We start from the raw sequence: 23,630 nt of genomic DNA, 5'->3' as shown, positions 1-23,630 counted from the left end.
GCAATTATAGTTAAAAATTACAGTTGGCTAAAACATACTCAGTCAGTTTTACCCTGGGTATTACAGAAAAAACTGCACAGTACTTTACTATATTTCTGAAATTTATTAAATCTCATTCTTTGATTCCTTCTGCCTTCAGTTAAGAATTTTCTTGTTTATTCTAATCATAAATACAGCTTTTGATAAATTTTATGTCCTATCTAGCTACAAATGGGAAATATGATTGGCTAATACTCCTTATGGCACAGCCAAGTAGTATAAAATGGCAGTGATTAAAAGAAAGATTGAATCTTCCATGTCTACACTGGAAAGTTAAGAAAATTAAGAAGAATTTGCTTTTGGGAGCCTTTTAGTGGAACAAGGCTTTATAAACGTTGATTCATGATACTAACTATGGATGAGTCATGTGATTTGGGAAAAAAGCCATAGCAAATTTGAAAGACATTTATGATGTCTTGTTTGGCACAACAAAGAATTGAACACTAAATAATTTGAAACAAACCAATTTAAAAATAACGTTGTGTATTGATCCTGTTTTTCACAAATCTGAGGCCTTGCCATTTGTGTTAACAAAGGCTGCTATGACCATGAAATAGATGTGAGAACGAGGAAGATAAGAACATATGTTTGTTTTGGTTTGATAACAGGAACTCTGTATAAAAGGTTCTCGGACTTTACATTTAAAAAGCTCCTTGGTGGAAGACGCTGCTAATGAGCTGATTAACACGTTACTTGGCACCGAGGTACAGGTCAGAAAAGACAATGAGAAGTCAGTTGTACCGACTGGTGAAATAAGGGGAAAAAATACAGGTATGAAGATTGTATTGCAGCTTCTGCTTATGTTTCTTTTGCATGCTGATAGTATGTGTTGGGGGATATTGTAGCTTAGCTGACTGAAGTATCAATCAGTATCTAATGTCTAAAGATTTTTGTTTGAATTTGCCTCAATAATGGATCATCTAACAATCATCCATCATCTGCAAAGTAAATCAATATTATCAGTCTAACTTGCATGTTGAAATGTTAATGCCATAGAAGCAGCTTCTTGCAGGCCTTGGCTAATTGTTCGGCTTCCTAGAGAAAGAATGTAAGAAATAACATCTGAATTTTGGTGGTAATCATGCTAGTTTTTACTGAGTAGAGAATGTAGATAGGAGTAAAAGGACAGTTACATTGAGGCACAGATTACAAAGGAGTATAATCTGCACTTCTGTAAAATTTAGCTATATTTCAGATACCTGTGGAGGTTTTGCCTTATTCTGTTTTCAAGACCCTTAAGTGAATTTCACTAACTAGCTATATGATGTTTTAGCAACAGAAGAGGAAAGAAGATCAAAAAGCTTGACTTCCTCCCACAATTCCAGTGAGATATGGGCTGGACTGTCTCCTCCAGCAAAGAGGAAGAGAATGAATTTAGAAATGTTAGAGGAAGAAGCCAATGAACTGCTTTCCTACTTCAACCATTGTAATATTGACGCCCTTTTGAAAGTCACTCGAAACACTCTGGAGACCATACGCAAGCGCATCCATGCATCTTCTGTGATCAACTTCTTAGGTGGCCATACTGCACTACTTTGCTTTCTTTCTATAAAAAGAAATATGTAATAGTAATATCCCAGAACTATATAAAAAAGAGCCACAGATGTAAAAGATGGGAAAAAAAAGGGAGTTTGAACAAGCTGTCGTGTTAAATCACAGTTGGTAACACGGTATATTTCCAAAGGATTTTTTTTTCCTGTGACAGTAGGAACGTGTCATTGCGATGCTGTTTCTCTTAGCACTGACTGTATGTTCCGAAGCTGGATATTATGTTTGGATCTGGACTTGATAAGTGTTTATCTGTTTGACCTTGGCTTTTGCATAAAACTGTATGAAAAAAACAATAGAGAAAGAGGTGTGTTCTCTTTCTCTTATTAATTTGCCTTCAGATCTTTCTATACATTATGATGGAATACACCTTTGAAGTGTTTTCTTGTTACATACTCTTATAAAACAAAAATAAAGGCATTTGTGTTTGGTCTCTATAAAGCATACAATATTCTGAGATTCTAAGGAGTTTTTGTACCCAATTTAATATGTTGGCTGGGAATACAAGGCAGATATCAAAATTTTCTGCTCAACAGAGTTTAGCTGCACAGAACAAGTTGAAGTGGAACTTCACGAAGTGAAATAGTGTGGCACTTAGTTTTCGCTTGTGCTGCTATAGAGTTTACTGATATGTCTTGTAAATTATACGGGAATCTTTTTTTTTCCTTTAAGAAATTACACTCAATACTCAACACTAAGATGTGTGTATATGTATATATTGGTTTCTATCATTGCAATGCCTAGTTTGTTGGCGCTTTTTTCAGGTTGTCAACCTTTTTCTTTTTTTGTCTTTCGTTTAGAAAATCACAATTCTTCTAAGTGGAAAAAAAATGCTCATCCTATAATTAGAACTAGTATTAACCTATCTATCCCTAATATCGTCATGACACCCTCTTTGGATGAGGTACAGCAGACACTTAATAAAGCTGTAGACAGTATTGTGAAAGTAATGAAAGGAGTTGGACAGTGGAGTAAGGAGAGACTATCCAAGGTTTGTGTCTTTAACAGCCTTACTTAAAACTTATGTTTCAAAACTACTGCAAATAGAAAGTGGAATTTTGTTTCTTCCGCAGAAGAAAATGTTAGAGAGAACAATGACTGTGTTGCAGTGTGAGAGCAGAGACAGCGATTCTGATGATGGAACGAAAGAGACTGGAAAGAAAAACATCCATGGTAATGATAAACTCTGACATCTCTCAATTTGAATGTTCGGTAAATGTGATTTATACAGAATGTGTTGAAGGATATTAAACACAAAATGCATCAAAAGTGGTAGAATGAAGACTTCATAGATTTTAAAATACGTTGGAGAAGAAATAGGATATAATAACAATGCCAGAGCTCCTCTTTGTGATTAGAAACCAGGCTTGTCTGAAGATACTTGTCTTTGTGTGGATTTGCATAAGAGGATTTTTTCTGCCTCTCAGAGAGTTGCACGGCTTTGGGTTCTGCCTGCAGCATGTGAAAAGCTGTTAGGGTGCTGCCACCTTGGGCAGTATAGTAGAAATTGTGAATGAGTTTGGAAAACAGTTATATCACTATTGCTACACAAAAGATCTTTCATGGTTTGCCAGTGTGGTTTGTAACTCAGCGTGTTCAAATGGCATCTTAAAGCTTGTACTGAGATTCCTTTAAGAAGGGTAAGTTGAACTTAAATAAAACCTGGTATTGAATAGAAGTGTCTGTATAAATTGCGGTATTGGTGGACGGAAGATTGTGTAGAGGATTGAATAGACTAAAATTTCTAAAAAGAATTTAACTTGTTTTGTTAACAAGACAAGAATTTAACTTGTTTTGTTTCAGACAAGGAATTAAGTTCGTTGAAGGCATTAATTCAAGGAAATTTAAGACGGTAACTATTTTTTGGTCTGAAATAGTTTAGAATCAAGACAAATTAATTGTTCTACTTTGTACTTTAGGTATTTCAAAACATATATTGAGTCTTTTTAGGTTATCTCCCTCTTATACACCTAAAAAGTAGAACAGTGGCTGATTAAGAAATGAAATTGTTTCAGAACTAAGAATTTCTTTTGCCTGAGATAAATAAGAAATGCTGGTAAGTTCAAGCTTGTGGATATTTGCTGACTAATGGATCTTCCTTTCATCTTTCTTTCCTTTTGAGGACTGGCTATGATCATCTTCACAGATTTAATGATAATTTCTATTTTAAATTGTTGAATCTGGTTTACTCCACATTATTTCAGAAAATAAAAATATTTACATATATGCTCAAGGCTGACGTATCAGTAAATCACTTAGAAGAAGTGTACAGGATAAACCCTAGGGAGGGGTGAGGGAAAAGGAAAGATTATATTTGAAAGATTGAAGTGGAACTTGTTCCAGATTTGACAGAGAACATAGATGAAGCAAGTTTCCTAAAACAGAGAGGTTTATGGATTTGTGGCAGTTATATTTGCCACGTAAACTTCTAGTTGCCTTTTTGATTAATAAAAACACTTAACTTTAAAAATGCATGTTTATTGAAAAATAGGTCATTAGTTTTTGTTTATAGGAATTTGTTTGGCCTAAACAGTATGTCTATCCTAAAACTACTTTTGTATTTGAATCTGCCTTTACAGATAGTGTATCAGATGCAGCATCACTCAGTTTGTCTGATCCAGTGCAAAGCCAGAACTACTTCAAGAGCATTTCAGAGAACAAAGAAATTATTAAATTAGTATCTTTACTCAGCACTGCTATTATTTCTACTAAAAGGGTAAGACAATGAAAATATTAATTTACTGTCACTATCCAAGAGACATTCATGTACTACTTTTAATATCCTTGGGCAATAAGGTAGGCATTTAAAGCAGTGATTAAACATATGAAACATATGAATGGAAAAGTGTGGGATGGTGGGTGGAAAACATGTGGCTGCAAATTTGCAAATATGCTTTGAAAGAGTAACATGGGATAAGTGTACTCTATTCAAAAATTTATGAGGTTTTGAATATTACGTGAAATAAAACTTAGGTCTGATTAAAAACATATCTCCAATTGGTAAAAGATCATAAAAAACTCTAGGTATAGTTGAGTTGCATGTATTTAATATAGAACTGGTAGTAACCAGTGTGTTAAATACAGTTTTATTCACATAGAAATTATAATGACTCCAGCATGATTTCCGGCCCATTACAAAGAGTTTACAGTTCTCTTTGGAAGAGAACTGGCTGTAAGCTTGGCATTTGTAAAGTGCTGCATAGGATTTGCTGCTGGAAGTTAGGATGTAGCTTAAGGGGTATGCGTTTGCCCTTTTCTTATTCTATGCACTCTCTAGTAAACTGTAGGTATTGAACAGATATTTCTTTGGAGAACTCTGCATCAGTTCCTCCTGGGGCCAGTCCAGCCTTACAATGGGACCTTACCAGGAGGAAATTTTTGACTCAAAGACTTCTAACTTCGGTGGTACTAAAGCATAACTTGAACAAAGACATACAGGCTTGTGCTGAAGACTAAGGTGCAGTTGATAATGGTGGATAGTTATCTTGGTATTTTGATACTCAATATTTTGTAATTGGAAACTTGTATCATTTAGCCATGTTTGAATGCCTGCAAGCACTATGTTTATCATAAGCCATGATGTGGTTTATCTCTTGTAGCAGTCACCTCTTATTTAATTGTTTAATTAGCTGAAGTGATGATGATTTAACTTTGACATTTTCCTGAACTCCCGAGAACCAGACAAATGATTCTGTGTGCACTCCTTAAATGATGTTCAAATCAAAGATACCTGAACTGAATGTAGAATGTAATGTTAACATCACCAACGTCATACATGTAAAAAAAATTGTCTCATAACTTCATTGTTTGAGAATGAATTGAGTTACTGCTGTTGTTATGTTGGGCCCTGGAGCTCAGGTTTCAGTTGCTAGTCCAATAAGTGGTAGGAAAGAACAAGTGTACAGTATCCTAGTCTTAAAGGATGATTTTACTTCCCACTGATTCCTAGAATTTTATTGACTGAAGAATCACTTCGTTGGAAAATACTGAAACTGGTTTGATAAATTGAATGTGATTAGCATACAGTTCCTGGCAAGGCTAGTGATTGCTAATGTAACTTGCTTTGGCGTAAATATACTGGCAGTCTTCTGTTTAGTGGGGTGGTTCAGCCTGCTTCACTATGGAGTTCTTAATGTATTCTAATGAGCAGATCCTAAGAAATTATATGCATGCTATACATACAATGCTGAGAATCTTTCTGTGAACTTGTAATGTGTTTCAGGAAGTTCTTACAGCTTTGGAGAATTTTAGTTGTTACCACCATGTATGGCAGAGGGACAAGGAGGAAACCATTGATAAATTAATGATGGGGAACCCATTACTCTCTGAATTTGAATCTGAAATTCTGCATTTCCAAGACTTAGAGCTGAAAATCAATTCTGAGCCTGAATACATCTGCGTGGGAGCTATTGCACTGTATACTGGTAGAGTTCAGCTTTCTACTTGTTTGTAGAGACACATACTTTCTGAGTCCTGTAGGAAAGAGAGATGGTGCTTGGTTTTGAATGGGTGAACTAGGTTAAAGTGGAAAGGAGAAAGAGAAAGAATGGCTGTTTGCTGTTTTGCAAACAAAACACTAATGCAAGGGTATCTCTGAGGCTCAGCTGGAGTTTTTTTTCCCCATCTGGATACTTCTGCTCACTTATGGGGTGGATGGTAGATGTTTTCCTGTCCTTCTGTCATTAATGCCCATAGGTACATATTTTATGGGGGTATCTTTACTTTTTTGTAGCTCAGGTTCCACATCACCTAATTAAATTTTTCATACATGAGTATAACAGAAAGGACAGTTGGGAACTATGATGGACTGTAAGAAATGCATGCAACTGATTTTGCAATGGATGTCAAATCTGAGGAAGCAGACTGTTTTCCTCTTTAGGAAAGAGTGTCAACCAAATGTCTTTGATTATGTCATAAGGCAAAGAACTACAGAAACAAGCTGGCTGTTGAAATTCAACGAAGGTGAGGTGGTTTAAATAAAAAATACCATCAGGTATGAGAGCTAAGCATGGGAAATGGCACTGTGTAAAAAAGGAAGGCACACAAGTGAAATCTGCACAGGGAATGAGTTAGGTAACAGGACTGAAATTATATCCAGCTAAATTTTTATGTAAGGCTTGTGTTGGTATTTATTTTTGACTTTTCTGTGGGGAACCGTAAAGAAGAAATTTGAATTTAATTGTGGAGCTTTAGAGAAATGGACTGGATTGTTGCAAAATTGGGCAGCAACTGAGCAAGACTTCAATTTTCTCTCTAAATATTTGCCACTTGGTTCCACTGATGTTACAGATAAAACTTACAAAAATTACATGGTGGATGAGCCATGTGGTTTCATTAAGTGTCAGATCAGACCTTCTGTGTCTCCGGCTTCTGTAATCAGACTCTTGCTTTTTCCCCACCTTATTTTTTTAAAGATCAATTTTTTGAAAGATTTTAGACTTAGATGAGAGTATTAACCAATTTGTTAGTGATCTGTAGAACAGAAATGTGTACAATGTTATACAAACAAGATGATAATTGTATGGAGTCCAGCTTCATCTTTCCAGTAGGAAAGATGTACATGGATGGTCAGACTCAAAAACCAGAACTGTGAGTAAAGCGAACACATATTGAAAAAAGAGTAAAAGTACATCTTAAAAATCTACACAAAATAGCTAAATCTCTATTTATTGTTCAATGTTTTTAGCTGATCTGAAGATAGCACTGAGAGCAGAAACCAAAGCCTGGATGACTTTGCTGGGGTGTCATTGTAACAGGAAATACCGAACAGAGATGGAAGCCATTTTCACTTTTGTAGAGGAAACTGGCAAGAAGTTAAATCGCCGCATCAAGGATCTGGATGATATTAGAATAGCTATGTCAGCTTTAAAAGAGATCAGAGGACTACAGATCTCCATAGACTCTCAAGTTGGGCCCATTGAGGTAGTTAACAGGAATGTTGCATGTATGGGTAGTGTTTCAATGGAACAATTATTTTCTGGGTTAAATCTTAAGAGTGTGCTTTGAAAAGGTATGATTTGATATGTGTTAAATGTTGGGTGGCAGACCTGTTGTCTTCCTGTAGATCTTTTTGTGTGGAATGCTGATTTGGACAAATGAACACTTCTGGAGGCAAGAGGTGGTTTAGTGAATAGTGCAGAAATTGAGTGATTTAGGTAAGAGAATACAGATATTTAATGCAAGAAAGCTTTTGTTACTTTGTGGAAGAACTCTGTGTATGAAAGGCATTGATTTTCCTTTTTTTTTTTTTTTATTTTTTTATTTTAGCTTAGCCTACAGAAGAGGAGAAAGCTAGTGTTAGGCAGATTATATGAGAACATGTGAGTGCTTTATCAGCTATATCATGGGTTGAAATAAACAAACAATTGATTTCCTTAAAAAAGTTCACCTATTAGAATACATTTATTGAACATCTGACAATGTAGGAGTTTCTGGTCAAATGGCAGAGTTAAAAACAGTAACTGTTTCTTCGCATTCCTTACCAGATTATGCATTTAAGAATGCTATAATTTGGCAAAGTGCACCATTGACTAGATGTTTAGTAGAATTATTATTTTTTTTTCTTAAGATATGTTCATGATTCCTGATTGCACACAATTTTATTGTCAGGGTTATGCCCTTATCGTTTTAAATTAAAGTAACAACACAGAATTCTTATCTACCAAATAATGACAACTCTAATATTCTGTTTTGGAGATGCAAAAACTGTGTTTGCTGTCAGACAAATGTCTTGTGCCTGTGTTTTCTGATTCTGTTTTCTATGAGCTGAGGTAAATTACGGACTGCAGTATGTAGTCATATGTGCAAATAATGGAAATAAGTGTGGAGCCCTTTCATATCTTGCAGAATACAGCTAGAAATGAATGTATCTCTTAGCCTTAGAAGCTGCGAGGGTCTCCCTGGTTGTGTCAAGGAGAAAAAATAGGACAAGTAGTTTATGGTGAAAGGCAAAGCGTATCTGCAGCTGGAACCTTCTGTGAAATTGTCATAGGTAATGGGATCTCTTAGGAGATGACATTTTGGAAGTTTCTGCTAAGACTCATCCTGGTTTGCCATGTGACGTGGAGTCAAGGCAAAAGCCATGGTAGCCAAAGATTCCCAAGTCTCCAATTCTGCAAATAGGAGCCTCATGTCTCTAGGCATAAGGAGTCATGCTTCAGCTATTTGAAATGGAGGTTGATCTATTTTCCACATAGTGGGGTGGCAGACAGATAGTTATGGAAATAATTCCACTTTATACAAAGATTTTCAGATGAACCTGTTATGCCACAAGATTCATTGCTAACCTACTCTATGCTAATTTATAGTAAGTGAATTTCGGTTGTGTTTTTGTGAAACTTGACTAAGGGTTTCATGGTGTGGAGTGTTTATACGTTGATGGTAAAAGTGGAGCTCAATGTTCTGAGAAAACAAAGGACCATTAAGTAGATTTTTAAGTAGTTTCCTTATTCTCAATGATGAATAGTTATAACACTTGAAATAGTTGCAATATATTAGTTGTAGTAACTTTTCATGTAGTTTCCTGATTCTTTTTTGATGAATACATGAAGGCAGACTTAAAAGTCTTTACTGAATAGAGGTTTGTTTGATTTACTTATTTGAAGGCCTCTGCTTAGATGCTTTCTTATGGCTCATCTAGCATGATATTTGGCTTAGGTCATAGCAGATGACTGAAGACATGGATCAGAAAAGTATTCTCATTAAAATGAAAATAAAACTCGTAGACTTAAGTACTTTAACTGTAAATAGTTTTTTTAGAGAGGCAGATTTCACTAGGGCAGATAATCTGTCAGAAAGCAGAATGCTTTGTGAAAGGTAAGGCGTTGAGGAGAACTAGCTAGTTTTCATTTTGACGCTTCTTCCAGTTTGGTATTGGTATTCCAGGTTGTGATAATTGCTATACAAAAAGAACGGATTTTCTTTTTCTAACAAATCACTCTCCATTCTTGAAACTTTGAAATGTTAGCATACATATATGTGTAAAATTAACTTCAGTTACCATTTTGTGCATCTTGATCCAACCTTCTGACAGGAATCCTATGCTATGTTAAACAAATATGATCTACTTGTGGCCAAGGAAGAGACAGAGAAAGTGGACACTTTGCACTACACTTGGGAAAAACTGCTAGTCCGTGCAAATGAAGTGCAGAATGAGCTCATTGCTATGCAGCCAAACTTCAGAGGAGAGCTTATTAGTGCTGTGAAGACTTTTACTGAAGACTGTGCACAGTTCTATTCAGATTATGATCAGGCAAGTGTTTGTGGTGTATTGTATTAGAGGAGTTCTTGAGTAGCAGTGGGAGCATGGAAAGATTGTGGAGTTGAACTAATTAATGGGATGTGCCTCTACCGGGATGTGCCTGAAGAATATGTTTATTCTTGTTAATGTGGTATTTGAGCTTCAGTGCAGAGCAGGATTTGATGGGGTTTTTTTTATGTGACTAAAGTATGTAATGCTGGTAATCAGCCCTTAAAGATTAAGACTTGAGACATTTAGGGTTTCTGATAAACATGAGCAAATGTAAAGATTTGGATTAATGACAAATTGTTAGAATGTACGAAGTATTTTTAATGTTGGCTATAATCACAGAGTGGTAGGGGTTGGAAGGTACCTCTGGAGATCATCTAGTCCAACCCCCCTGCTAAAGCAGGTTCACGTACAGCAGGTCGCACAGGATTGTGTCCAGATGGGTTTTGAATGTCTCCAGAGAAGGAGACTCCACAACCTCCCTGGGCAGCCTGTTCCAGTGCTCTGTCACCTTCAGAGTAAAGAGGTTTTTCCTCATGTTCAGGTGGGACTTCCTGTGCTCCAGTTTGTGCCCGTTGCCTCTTGTCCTGTCACTGGGCACTGCTGAAAAGAGCCTGGCCCCATCCTCTTGACACCTGGCCTTTAGATATTTATAAGCATTGATAAGGTCCCCTCTGAGTCTTCTATTCTCCAGGTTGAACAGACCACGGACTCTCAGCCTTTCCTCATAAGAGAGATGCTCCAGCCCCCTCATCATCTTTGTGGCCCTCCTCTGGACTCTTTCCAGTAGTTCCCTGTCGCTCTTGAACTGGAGGGCCCAGAACTGGACACAGCACTCCAGATGTGACCTCACCAGGGCAGAGTAGGGGGGAGGAGAACCTGCCTCGACCTGTTGGCCACACTCTTCTTAATGCACCCTGGGATACCACTGGCCTTCTTGGCCACAAGGGCACATTGCTGGCTTATGGTCAACTGTCCACCAGCTTCTCCACAGAGCTGCACTCCAGCAGATCAACCCCCACCTGTACTGGTGGTGCATGGGGTTATTCTTCCCCAGGTGCTGGACCCTACACTTGCCCTTGTTGAACTTCGTTAGCTTCCTCTCTACACAACTCTTCAGCCTGTCCAGGTCTCACTGAACAGCAGCACAGTCTTCTGGTGTGTCAGCCACTCCTCCCAGTTTTGTGTCATCAGCAAACCTGCTGAGGGTGCACTCTGTCCCTTCATCCAGGCTGTTGATAAATATGTTGAACAAGACCAGACCCAGTACTGACCCCTGGGGAACACCACTAGCCACAGGCCTCCAGCTGGACTCTGTGCTGCTGGTCACAACCCTCTGAGCTCTGTCCTTCAGCCAGTTCTCAACCCACATCACTGTCCACTCATCTAACCCACACTTCCTAAGCTTACCTATGAGGATGTAAGGGAAAAGTGTCAAAAGCCTTGCTGAAGTCAAGGTAGGGAACATCCACTGCCCTCTCCTCATCTACCCCGCCAGTCATGCCATCATAGAAGGCTATCAGATTGGTCAGGCATGATTTCCCCTTGGTAAATCCATGTTGATTACTCCTGATAACGTTCTTTTCCTCCACATGCTTAGAGGTGACATCCAGAATGAGCTGTTCCATCACCTTTCCAGGGATGGAGGTGAGGCTGACTGGCCTGTAGTTTCCTGGGTCATCCTTCTTTTGAATACTGGATTGACACTGGCTTTCCTCCAGTCCCCAGCTCCCTCTCCTGTTTGCCATGACCTTTCATAGATGACGGAGATGTTAGTAATAACATCTGCCATCTCCTTCAGCACTCACAGGTGCACCCTACCAGGGCCCATAGGTTTGTGGGTGTCCAGTTTGCCTAAATGATCTCTCTATATAGGTAAAAATTACTTAAGCTTTCATATTCTTCCTCTGTAGAATGTAAATGAGTCAAGCTGAACCAGTCTTGTATCATCTTCTAAGTAATCTGATTTTTACTTGAAAAAGGAGATATCATTGCCTAGCTTTTACACTATTATGAAAACTACTGTATTAAAACCAAAATTAATTGCTGCCTTTTTTTTTTTTTTTTTTAGATAAGGAGCTGGGTAGGTAAATGCGATCTCTTGGTTTGGTTGTTATCTGACATAGGGATGGCATTCTGCAGCTGCAAAAATGTCTGTTTAACTCAAAATGTTTGGCTATTTTTGCCCTCTAAATTCACTACTTTTATCTATCTATCTATCTATCCATCTATTTATTTATTTATTTATTTATTTTTAGAATGGGCCAATGGTGGTTGGTTTAGAGCCTCAGGAAGCCAGTGACAGGCTTACTATGTTTCAGGTACTGTGAATACTAAGACATTGCTTAATGCTTATTGCAAGTAAACTAACACCCGAAGGCTCTGAGAATGAATCAGAGTAGTTGAACTAATTTTCGTTGATACATAAGGTTGCTGATTCAGCAAAGACTGTTTTAACTTAATGAAAGCTGAGTTGGTATTTTTTCTATGCATTTGCAAGAAATGCTGGTTAAAATTAGACTCTTTTTTTTTTTTTTTTTTTTTTTTTTTTTTTAGGAGCTAAGAGAAAGGCTGCATAGATAAGGAGTAATAATTACTAGAGTCAAGTATCCTGATGAGAGCCTACTCTCAAGTTTAGTATATTTGGCTGTAGGGTGTTCTTGTGCTCATTATCGTCTTTGCCTCACAAATACAATCCTACCCAATCTTCTTCCCCCTCCTCCTTTTATTTTTTTTAAATACTATTGAAGTTTTCCATTTAAACTGACTTTTTTTCCTGTTGAAATTTTTTTTTTTTTTTGTACCGTGATTAATTTTTCTTCCTGTAATGATGACTTCTAATGGTTTTCCTTTTCCCATAGTGCTATTCGTTTGGCTTCCTATGTTCCCTCAGTTATATTGCAATTGACAATTACAAAATTTTTTTCTTTGCTGCTTAAACAGTAGTAATTCTTACTTCAACACGTCAATAAAAGAGTTGCACAGAATACTTAAAGAGGTAGAATTTTCTTCATCCACCTTTCTTTGTTTTGCATATCATGCTCCACCTCTTTCAATTGCAAGTGTAGCATTTATTGTTCTATCATGGTGCCACATGGAGTAAGTGACCTCCCTGGCAACTTCCAAAGATGTGTCTCCAAGCTGACTAGAAGTTACTTTTCTCATGAAAATTGTTGACAGTGTGAGTTGTTAGTTTCCCGTGTATCTTTCTAGTACTTACTAGATTTTAATCACTAATGCAGCTTTAAGCATAATGCTAGATCTTGAGTATTTAGTTATATGATTTTATTTAATTTAATCTTTTTCTTTTTCTTTCTTAGAATCGGTTTGATAATCTTTTTCGGAAATATATTACTTATACTGGTGGGGAAGATCTTTTTGGTTTGCCTGTTACTCAGTATCCTCAGCTGCTTGAAATAAAGAAGCAATTGAATCTGTTACAGAAACTCTGTAATCTATATAACAATGTAATTGACACAATCAATGGCTACTATGATATTCTTTGGTCAGAATTAGACACTGGAAAAATTAACAGTGAACTTCTGGAGTTTCAGAACAGGTGAGAAACTGTTGCTGTGGTAAAGGTGCTTAAAATACTTTTGTTACTTCTTAAATATGATTATAGTTGATTAGCAACAATAATTATATCTGAGCATGTATTCGTTCATTGAAACATGAAAAATGTGAATTTTAGTTGAGAAATATATCCATTACCAACTTCATAAAATAAAGGAGCTGGTTTAGACTCTAAATGTTGAGGATTATTGCTCCTTAGAGAGCTTCTTGGTTAGCTTTTTTTATAAGATTGGAATTATGTTAAAATTGCTATTTATTTGTTCACAAAGGGAATTTTCACTTGTTTGTTGTAATATTATTATTTATGAGAAACAGAGTCACCCTAGATGTCTAAGGCAAGTTAGTGAATTGCTGAATAGTTTTCCTACAAAATGGGAAATATTGCATGCATAGACGCTGAACTTTTCATCAAACCACAATCAAATGATTTAAGGAATTCAACCTGCATGTTCTGAGGAACAGGGCTTTTTCTAGAGCACAGAGCAGTGCATATCATGAACCTCACCCAAAGGTGAAATCAAGGTGTAAAACGGTTCATTTGGTTTTGAAGATCAGTTGCACAAAGTGTATTAGAATTATGCAGCGACACTCCTTAAGGAGAGCCTGTAGGTGCATGCCCAGCTATCAGTCAATGGCATAGACTGGAAACAGATTTTGTCACATGCAGAATCACATACAGAATCTTCAAAATACAGGTAACCTGAATTTGGAAGGTATGTGGTCTGCTCTTAAAACCATATACTGGTTTAAATACGTGACAGAAAGAATATTTGAAACTGAAAAAGCTTGCATTATTGCTATGTAGATGCCGTAAGCTTCCTCGTGGCGTAAAGGAATGGCAGGCCTTTTCTGACCTAAAGAAGATCATTGAGGACTTCAGTGAGTGTTGCCCATTGCTTGAGCGTATGTCAAGTAAAGCAATGATGCCTCGGCACTGGAAGCGGATTATGGATGTCACTGAACACAACTTTGATGTGGAAAGTGAAACATTCAAACTGAGGAATATAATGGAAGCTCCACTACTAAGATATAAGGATGAAATAGAGGTATTGTGAAGGAAGAGAAATGGATACATGAAACAAAACAATGTGCTCAAATGGTATAGGAGTAACAGTAGTAAGAAGGAAAACAGAGAATTTCTAAAGAAAGAGCAGAGAAATGGACTATCACTTCAGCTTTCTGTATAAAATAATGACACCAATATATTCTAGTGTCAACTCCTCTTTTTTAAATTATGCAGCTAGGCCTGGGAGTTAGTAAGGGTGCCTTGGTTTGCACATGTGAAAAGTAATGAAAAATATATTAAAAGTAATCACTGTATTATTCTTTTATTCCCCCAAAGCTAGCCATATCGTGATGTGATATACAGATTATTAGCTATGGTGTTTGTATGTCTTTAGGTCTTTCCACTTGATAAATAGTTGCTCATCAGCCTTACTAGGGTTAGAGGAAATACAAATTAGATATATGTACCGGAGACTTGAACCATTCATTGCTTGTTTTGACATCCTATTTGTTTAAAAGGATATCTGCATAAGTGCTGTGAAGGAGAGAGACATTGAGCAGAAGTTAAAACAAGTGATAGCTGAATGGGACAACAAAACATTTATCTTCGCAAACTTTAAAACCCGGGGGGAACTTCTTTTAAGAGGTGACAGCACATCAGAAACAATTGCTACCATGGAGGACAGCTTGATGATTCTTGGTGCTCTCATGAGTAACAGGTAACAGGAAAGGGGGCGGGGGGTGGGGGTGGGCCTCAGCAAGAGGCTTTTTTTTATTGAACAAATCTGTCTTTCACAAAGGAGGAGGAAAATAACAACTAAGACCTTGCCTGTTCTTGAACTGTTTATGGACTAGTTCTTATTGTTTGTATCCCTCCAGTAAGTTATTTTGAAAGCATGTGGATGCAGTTCAGACTTCCTGAATAACTAACTGGACAGTTTTCATCGATGCAAGAAAGTGGTCATGAGCACTGCCTGGTTGTGGTAGGCAAACTATGGGCATTACAGGCACTGCTACTGTGCCCCGTAATAGCCTCATGCCAAAGGTGCTGAAAATCCCAGTTAAAATAAGCTTCAGTTTGTCTGATTTCTTATGCCAAAGCCCGCAGATAAAATAAGGAACACAGAACCTGATCATCAGACAGGTGTTCAAAAGCAAGAATTCGGTTGATAAGGACCTCTGGAAGTCTTGCAGCTTTCAAGATGTTGCATAATCCCTTTATGAAACCACTTTCAAAAAGGTGTGCGCCGTGTGTACAAAGCAGCAAGTTGGAGCTGACTTGTTTTATAGCTACTAACTCGCTGAAATGAGTCAAGTATAGGTTTTAATACTTTCACTTGACAAAGATTCAAGCAGCAAAATTGTTCCTCATCCTTATGAGTGATGTGTTGGCTTTCAAGAGACTTGTTTCATTCTTGAAATAAAACATGTTCTTTTTATTTTAGATACAACACACCCTTCAAGACACAGATTCAGAAATGGGTGCACTATCTTTCCAACACAACAGATATCATTGAGAACTGGATGACTGTGCAGAACCTGTGGATTTACTTAGAAGCTGTTTTTGTTGGTGGTGACATAGCAAAGCAGCTTCCAAAGGTTTTCAGACATGCCTTTTTTTCAGTTTGGTTTTCTGCGTTTTAAGAATAGGACTGTGATGCCATAATTGATGCTGTAACATAAACCTCATTTTTTTTGGTACTTTGGACAAAACTAGTCTTGCTAAGAAATTAGGTAAACAATGCCAACAGAAGTATCATATTAGAAAGAATAATAAAGTTGAGTGAGCTTGTCAATCTTTTTATTTCTAGATGGTAAAACTGTTAACCAATATGTGTTTAAGTGTTGTGCCTAGTAGTAGGCTAGCCTAGCGAGGCTAGCTTAGTAGTACCTACCACTAGCCTAGTAGTATCTAGGAATCCTTATTTTAAACTTTCCTAGATAGCTTTTCAAACTAAAAATTAACTTTAGTTTTTAGAAAAAATTTTAAGCATGCAATTCAAGCATAATGAGTTTTCTGTCTTTTTCTTAAGAATGGGTGAAAGAAAAAGCAGGTAGCAGGCTAGACAGTCAAGTATAAAATAAGCTGTATTTTGTAAACAGAAAAATTTGTGTTTTTCTAAGCTGAAAAATCTTTAGAAGTTGGATACAGGATTACTAGTGAGAGGATTACTAGATGCCAATTCTGCAAGCAAGTACCTTTTCCTTCTTTTCTCTTCCTTCTTCCATCTCTTCCCTTCCACATTCATCGTCATGTTTCAACAGGAAGCAAAGCGTTTCTCTAACATTGATAAATCCTGGGTGAGGATCATGACCCGAGCTCACGAAACACCTAATGTTGTTCAGTGCTGCATTGGAGATGAAGTCATGGGACAGTTACTACCACATTTACTAGAACAGCTGGAAATCTGTCAAAAATCACTCACAGGGTAAGACCACAGTCCTGGGCAGATGCTTGTGAATTGTATAACCAGGGAAAGAACAATTGTTTGAGTACTGTCCCACAGACTTTGCAAAGACCATGTTCTTATTTACTACGGATTCAGTTGAACCGACCAAACAAGTTAGCAGAATGATACAACACCTCCAAAGAAATTGCTAGCAAGTCACTGATAAGTATTTGATTTGTGACTAAGCTGTCACTCACTGTCTATCTCTGTTGAAACCAAGGCTTGTTTCAGCCTAGTTTCGATCCAGAAGGCAGTTTAGATCTGTATGTCCTATTCAGACCCTTTGCAAATCTGGGAGAAATACAGTATGAGAGACCTAAATAGCAAGTAACAGACTTAATGTAAAAATGATTTATTTTGGTTTAGTTTCTTTTCTTTTTACTGGTGCTTAGATTGTAGCAAATAAGAAAAGCTTTCCATGAAATGATTTGTGATGCTAAAAGAGCAGCTTTAAAGCAGGTGCTCAACATGAAGGTATGATGGATAAGAGTTGTTGTTGTCACTGCTAAAAATTGCAATGATACATTGTGAGAAATGCCACCTTTAAAGAGGAAAGGATGTATAAATTAACCGAAATCACTTACCATCTACACCCCTCCACCCTGCCCATTTTTTTTTAAATGCAGGTACCTGGAGAAAAAGCGCCTCCTATTTCCACGATTCTTCTTTGTGTCAGATCCTGCTCTTTTAGAAATTCTTGGCCAGGCATCAGACTCTCACAATATACAGACACATCTGCTGAATGTCTTTGACAACATTAAAACTGTCAGGTTCCATGAAAGGGTATGTACTGCCCACACCTCAACGTTACATTCTTTCAAATTGTTAAATCAGAAAGCCAGCTGGGTGCATAAGGCATTCAGCTGTTTTACCAAGCTCATCAACTATTTGATGCTGCATAGACTTTCTTAATTTAAGATTTTGTTTCATATCCTTGTTTATGTAATATGAAAACTCTATATAGAACAGCAAAACAAACAAAAATTTGCACTAGTACTTGAGTTTTAAAAAAACCCACCCAGATACTGAAATGTCTTCTGTGGCTTAATATAGGCTAGCATCCTCTCAGATAAGCTCCTGATGCTTTATGGGCATATTTGTACCTTCAGATTGCCTGTATTTCTACTTTTTCATTCTTTTTTTCAATTGTAAGAAAAAGTTTATCTGGTCTTTCACCTGAGTTATCCTTAATATCCCTTCAAACATAGTTTGAAGAACAATTTTCTTATATGCTTTACAAGAACAGATAGCAACAAATTTTTTTATACGTACGCATTCGTGTATGTATACATTTTCTTAGAAATTCACTACCTCCGCATGCATTTGAAATTCGCTTGACTGATCATGTACCTTAACTTTTGTGTTTCCATTATTTGTGATTGTAAGGCTGTAAATTTTGTTAGGATATTAACCCACCAGTAATAGGGGAAGGTTTCCTTTATTGACTGGAAAGTGAGTATTGTCATTGAAACTTAAGCGAAATTCAGGAATTGTCAGTGCATTGGCATTTGTCTCTTTGTTCAGATGACAGTATTTTGTTTAAAGCCTTTCTGTACACCGAAAGTGATGATTTAATATTTTTTACATTTCACTTAACAGGTTGGTATCATTTATTAGTTGCCTAAATAAGTTTAATGGAGTGACAGCAGGAAAATCAGACAGTTATGGTAAATATAACAGTAAATCTATAAATACAAAACGTTCTTGCTTTTTTTTTATTAGATATATGATCGTATATTGTCGATTAGTTCACAAGAGGGTGAGACTGTAGAGCTGATTAGACCCGTAATGGCTGAAGGTAATGTGGAAGTTTGGCTCAATTCTCTGTTGAAGGAATCCCAGCTGTCACTGCATCACGTTATTCGCCAGGCAGCTGCGCACATCCAGGAGACTGGTTTCCAGCTGACTGAATTTCTTTCTACTTACCCAGCCCAGGTAATATTGTTAAGTCAATGAAAATTTGTTCACAGATATGTAGCACATTGATGTGTTTTTCTTGTCTTTGCAATCAAAATTGCAGCTGGTGTTACAAATGCAAAACTGACACTTAAATTTATCTTAATCACCTCAGTTGTTTAAGTTACACTTTACATACCTGAAACTAAAAGAAAAAACTTACCCTGAAGTTCTTGTTCAAAACCAGTACTGAATGCAATAAATTAATGCAATGGAGTTAACACTATTTCTTTACAAGCTTAATGCTTGACTACTAAAGGAAAAGTAGTGAAATGTTTGTTCATGTATTCAGGAAAACACTATATATTGCTAAAGATTTGCAGCTGAGAGTAGTGCTGAGGGAAAGTTATTTTCTTAGTAGAAGCTTCTTCACTTTTGATCAGGAAGGTTGGAGAGTGAATAAAGAGTTAGTGAATTATTGAAAAAATCAAAGCATTAATTATTCACTGATTAGTTATTAATTATATATATGAAGTACATTAATATAGTATTTATATATATGCTGTAAATTATATTGGACAGTTGTATTAGCAGTGCACTGTAGGCAGTATCTGCGAGACTGAAGTGTGGACTTAACCATAGGTTTATGAAGGGAGTTGGGACACAAAGAAATGCAAGGGTTGAATGACCTCTGTGTGAATGCATGAAAAAATAATTTCATACAAATAGTAGCAGAACCATTTCTTTATTTCAACTCTGTCTGTGAATGTACATTTCAGGCGAGAGAGAAAAGATTATGAAACATACTTTTATGTTTTCTAAGGTTGGGTTGTTGGGGATCCAAATGATTTGGACAAGAGATTCAGAAGAAGCTTTGACTAATGCCAGGTATGATAAAAAAATCATGCGAAAGACGAACCGGTTTTTCCTGGATCTTCTAAACATGCTGATAGATATGACAACAAAAGACCTTAGCCCAGTCGAGCGAGTTAAGTATGAGACATTAATCACTATTCATGTACATCAGAGGGACATTTTTGATGATCTGGTAAGTACTGAAAAATTTATAATCAGGTATGAGGTGGTTTCCATGTAAAACAATGTGAAAAGACAAGAAGAAAATATTACTATACCTATGAACTCTTGCCTCTTAAGCTAAACATTTAATTTCAGGACTCTAATGATTATATGGCCTGGAGTATTATAAAAATGCTGATGTTGCTTCAATCCACATCTTAGTTTCCCTTTAAGTAGTTCAGTGTTATTTTTCCCCCACAAGCAATAGCAAAATTTTATAATGCTTTGTGTTGACCCACTTAAGTTAGACACCTCTGTTGCATGATCAACTTCTTTTTCCACATACATTGTGTTGCAAGTAATTGTCCTTTCTCTGGATGACATTGTGAGTTTCGAGGTGTAAACAGAACGAATGTAGAGTTATAATGCAGTAAAAAGTTTGGAGCTGGTTGAAGCTGCTATCCCCTCTGTTCTAGTTTCAATAGTATACCTAATTATTACTTAGGGATTTATTTATTCACTTCACACCTTCTCATGCTGCTGTGTGATACTAAAATTAGGAAAATGAAAGCTACTTAAAAGCTAGCATACCCTTTTACCTATAGGAAGCTCTGGACCCGAGTTGAAATTAAGCTGTCTGTGAAAAGAATTACTGAGTTTTAACCCATTGCTGATAGGCAGGCACATATCTTTTAATTGTAGAACCAATTGTTTCTCGTTGTAATCATCTTATGTAAAGTATACTTTTTAGCTAGAATCTGCAGGGCATCTTTTTTAATCCTGCTTTAATATTCAATTGGTCAACTTTGAATTACTCCCAGCTGTGCTGAACTAATATCTGCACCATGACATGGTCTTGAAATATCTTTTTTCCAATTTGCATGTGTTCATACAATTCTCATGACATCTTTTAAAATAAAGTATCACATTATGTGCTTTCTACTCATATATAAAAATAAAATGATAGAGATGTCTAAAAGAAATGGCAGTTTTAATGTTAACTGAACAATGACTTTTGTTTGAGGCTTGTGGACCATTGACTTGCACGTAGAATTTTGATACACTCGTCTAAAGCCTGAGGTTCCTTTCCCTTAGTAGTTTCAGGGCAATAACACATTAGCAAATTTTGTGTTTAAAAATCAAGACAGTTTTCACTATTCTTGTGTTACTGGCTGTTCTTTGTGCCTTTTGGTATCAGTGCTGCCATTGCAGTACTACTTAAATGCGATAATATAAACGCAAAAGTAAATGCTAACCATAAATACCATAGCCTTTTTTTCCCTCTTTTCTTAGTGTTGCATGCGCATCAAGAGCCCTACAGACTTCGAGTGGCTGAAACAATGTAGATTTTATTTTAATGAAGACTCTGATAAAATGGTGATTAAGATCACTGATGTGGGTTTCACATACCAGAATGAGTTCTTGGGCTGTACTGACAGACTTGTCATAACCCCTCTTACAGACAGGTGAAAAAGACTGATTTCATTCCTTTATTCTTTGATGCCAAACCTAGGCTTTTACAAGAGCAATTTAGTTATTCCTACTGAATGCAAAATAGATCTATGCAGAGTTTATCCTTCACAGTCTTATCAAAGTCAATAATTTTACATGGAATACATGAATATTTTTGTTTCTCTGCCTTACAATATGAATAACTTCCAGCTTAATTTCTGCCACATACTTGCATGATCCCCACATATATGATGTATGGGACTGATTCTCATGTATGTGAGACTAGTATACTTGAGGGTCAGGTACATCCAACAGATATAATATGCAGAGAGAGATACAGGACAGAAATAAGTCAGGCAAGCTGATGAAAACAACTAAGTAAGAATAGACATGAAAACTAATTTTATTCAGCTGAAATAGATTGGAGATCTTGGATCTAGAAGGATGTTGAAAGAATTGCAGTCCTATTAGCACAGAAGTCTACCTACCTGACTGGAATAACAGAAAGAATGTTTTATAAGTTATCATTGGCAAAATAAGGGCATTTGGTGGTTTTTTTTTTTAACTATTCCTTACAGCAAATGCTAGAGCTTCTCTTTAGATATAATTGTTAGCTGCATTACACATAGAAGTTTCATTTATGAAAATGGGATATACTGTATGATCAAATTTTAAAGGTGGATGAGAAAGGAAAGTTTAGCTGTCATTCATTATTGTGCTCCACAGTAGAATGTAGTTTGGAACTACTTCAGTTAAAGTAATTCAGGAACTAAGCTAACCAAACTAGATTAGGCAGCATCTCTGTATCTGCTTTCTTCCCTTCTCACGACCTTTAAGGTTGTTGATTATTGAGGATTATCTGTTCTTCCACTTTATGTGTCAGGAGGCGAACCTTAATATTACCTGCATCAGAAGCTGAGTGAAGAGTTTTCCTTTTTCCTGATTTAAATTGTAATTAGAGATATGTCATTTCAGCAGTTCGGTTGTCTCCTTAAATCAGCCCTTCCTCATGTAACACACTTGAGTGAGTTCCTCTGGTACTATACAGAAAACTCTGCGCTGTAGCCCATTAAGTGATGACAACCTGTTGCCTTTTAGATGTTACATCACTTTGGCTCAAGCTTTAAGCATGAACATGGGTGGCGCACCTGTGGGACCTGCAGGAACTGGAAAAACTGAAACCATCAAAGACATGGGACGGTGCCTTGGAAAATATGTAGTCGTCTTCAACTGTTCAGACCAGATGGATTTCCGAGGACTTGGGAGGATCTTCAAAGGTAAGATGTGGACCAAAGGTAAGATGTTGGCCAAAAGGATCAACTGTGTCCTGGGGTACATTAAGCACAGTATAACTAACCAGTCAAAAGAAGTGATTGTCCCTCTATACTCAGCATTGGAGTGGCCTCACCTCAAGTACTGCGTGGGGTCAACAATGTAAGAAGCATATAAAAATACTAGAATGCATCCAAAGAAGAGCAACAAAGATGGTGAAACAACTAGAGGGCATGACTTACAAGGAATGGCTGAGTACACTATGTTTGTTCAGCTTAGAGAAAAGGAGACAAGGTGCCCTCGTTGCTGTCTACAACTTTCTCATGAGGGGAAGCGGAGAGGGAGGTGCTGATATGTTCTCTCCTATCTGGTGATAAAGCTGATTCAGGTGGAATTCAGATTAGATATTATTAGGAAAATGTTCTTCACTGAGAGAGAGCGGTTAAGCAGCAGGACAAGCTGCCCAAGGAAGTAGTCAGGGCCCCAGGCTTGTTGGTGTTCAAGTAGTGTTTGGACAGCACTTTTGCGTATATGGCTTAACATCTGGTAGCCCTGTGCAGAATCAGGAGTTGGACTTAATGATCCTCGTGAGTACTTTACAACTCAGGATATTCTGTGACTATATGATTCTATGGACTGTGTGAAAATTACAAATGCTAAGAGAACATCTTTATAAAACAAGGTGAACACATAATCAGCAGGTGTTTTTCAGCCTTTTAATAAATGCAAGTAGTTAATATATTTTTGTAATTGTAAAAGACATTTGCAACACTGTCTCCAAGAAACAGAAATGTCTGAAAACCTATAATAGGTTATGAAATGATACGAAAAGACACTTAAAGTAATCAATAAGGACTGCCACTACAAAAATAAAAAGCTGTGCAAATTGTTGCTGAACTGATGGAATGTGTTGGGTACTGATTTTGGTATTTTGTCTCCTTCAAATGTTAGAGTTCTTGTCAGTTGAAGGAAGTGCATGAATACCACTATATATGTTAAAAGCAATTGATACAGCTTACTGAAGGCTGGATGGAGACAACATTTTTTTTTAGGCACCTGAAATTGATACTTGTCAGTCATGGCAGATGTTGAATTAGTGATCAAGTGGAGCTCCTTGACTCTTGTAT

General features: G+C 36.9%; 1 protein-coding gene across 2 annotated transcripts in view; it reads left to right on the top strand.

Moving 5' to 3' along the window:
- DNAH5 (dynein axonemal heavy chain 5) overlaps positions 1-23,630 on the top strand; it is a 138,934-nt gene that overhangs the window by 33,776 nt on the left and 81,528 nt on the right. The window contains exons 18-36 of one of the 2 annotated variants that reach the window (XM_086469578.1): positions 648-810; positions 1,313-1,555; positions 2,388-2,578; positions 2,661-2,760; positions 4,167-4,303; positions 5,810-6,011; positions 7,274-7,509; positions 9,620-9,838; positions 12,094-12,156; positions 13,156-13,394; positions 14,217-14,457; positions 14,936-15,135; positions 15,862-16,015; positions 16,682-16,845; positions 17,493-17,649; positions 18,589-18,801; positions 19,586-19,810; positions 21,073-21,245; positions 22,330-22,508. In XM_086469578.1, coding sequence (XP_086325704.1) covers positions 648-810; positions 1,313-1,555; positions 2,388-2,578; positions 2,661-2,760; positions 4,167-4,303; positions 5,810-6,011; positions 7,274-7,509; positions 9,620-9,838; positions 12,094-12,156; positions 13,156-13,394; positions 14,217-14,457; positions 14,936-15,135; positions 15,862-16,015; positions 16,682-16,845; positions 17,493-17,649; positions 18,589-18,801; positions 19,586-19,810; positions 21,073-21,245; positions 22,330-22,508 — 3,499 coding nt within the window. Of the gene's footprint in view, positions 1-647; positions 811-1,279; positions 1,556-2,387; positions 2,579-2,660; positions 2,761-4,166; positions 4,304-5,809; positions 6,012-7,273; positions 7,510-9,619; positions 9,839-12,093; positions 12,157-13,155; positions 13,395-14,216; positions 14,458-14,935; positions 15,136-15,861; positions 16,016-16,681; positions 16,846-17,492; positions 17,650-18,588; positions 18,802-19,585; positions 19,811-21,072; positions 21,246-22,329; positions 22,509-23,630 lie in introns of both variants that reach the window. The other variant, XM_086469577.1, reaches the window with a different exon arrangement.

Source organism: Leptosomus discolor, chromosome 8, assembly GCF_034619465.1.
Source record: "Leptosomus discolor isolate bLepDis1 chromosome 8, bLepDis1.hap2, whole genome shotgun sequence".
NCBI lineage: Eukaryota > Metazoa > Chordata > Aves > Leptosomiformes > Leptosomidae > Leptosomus > Leptosomus discolor.
The sequence above is the reverse complement of the archived record's forward strand: the minus strand, read 5'-3'. Positions and strand labels throughout refer to the sequence as shown.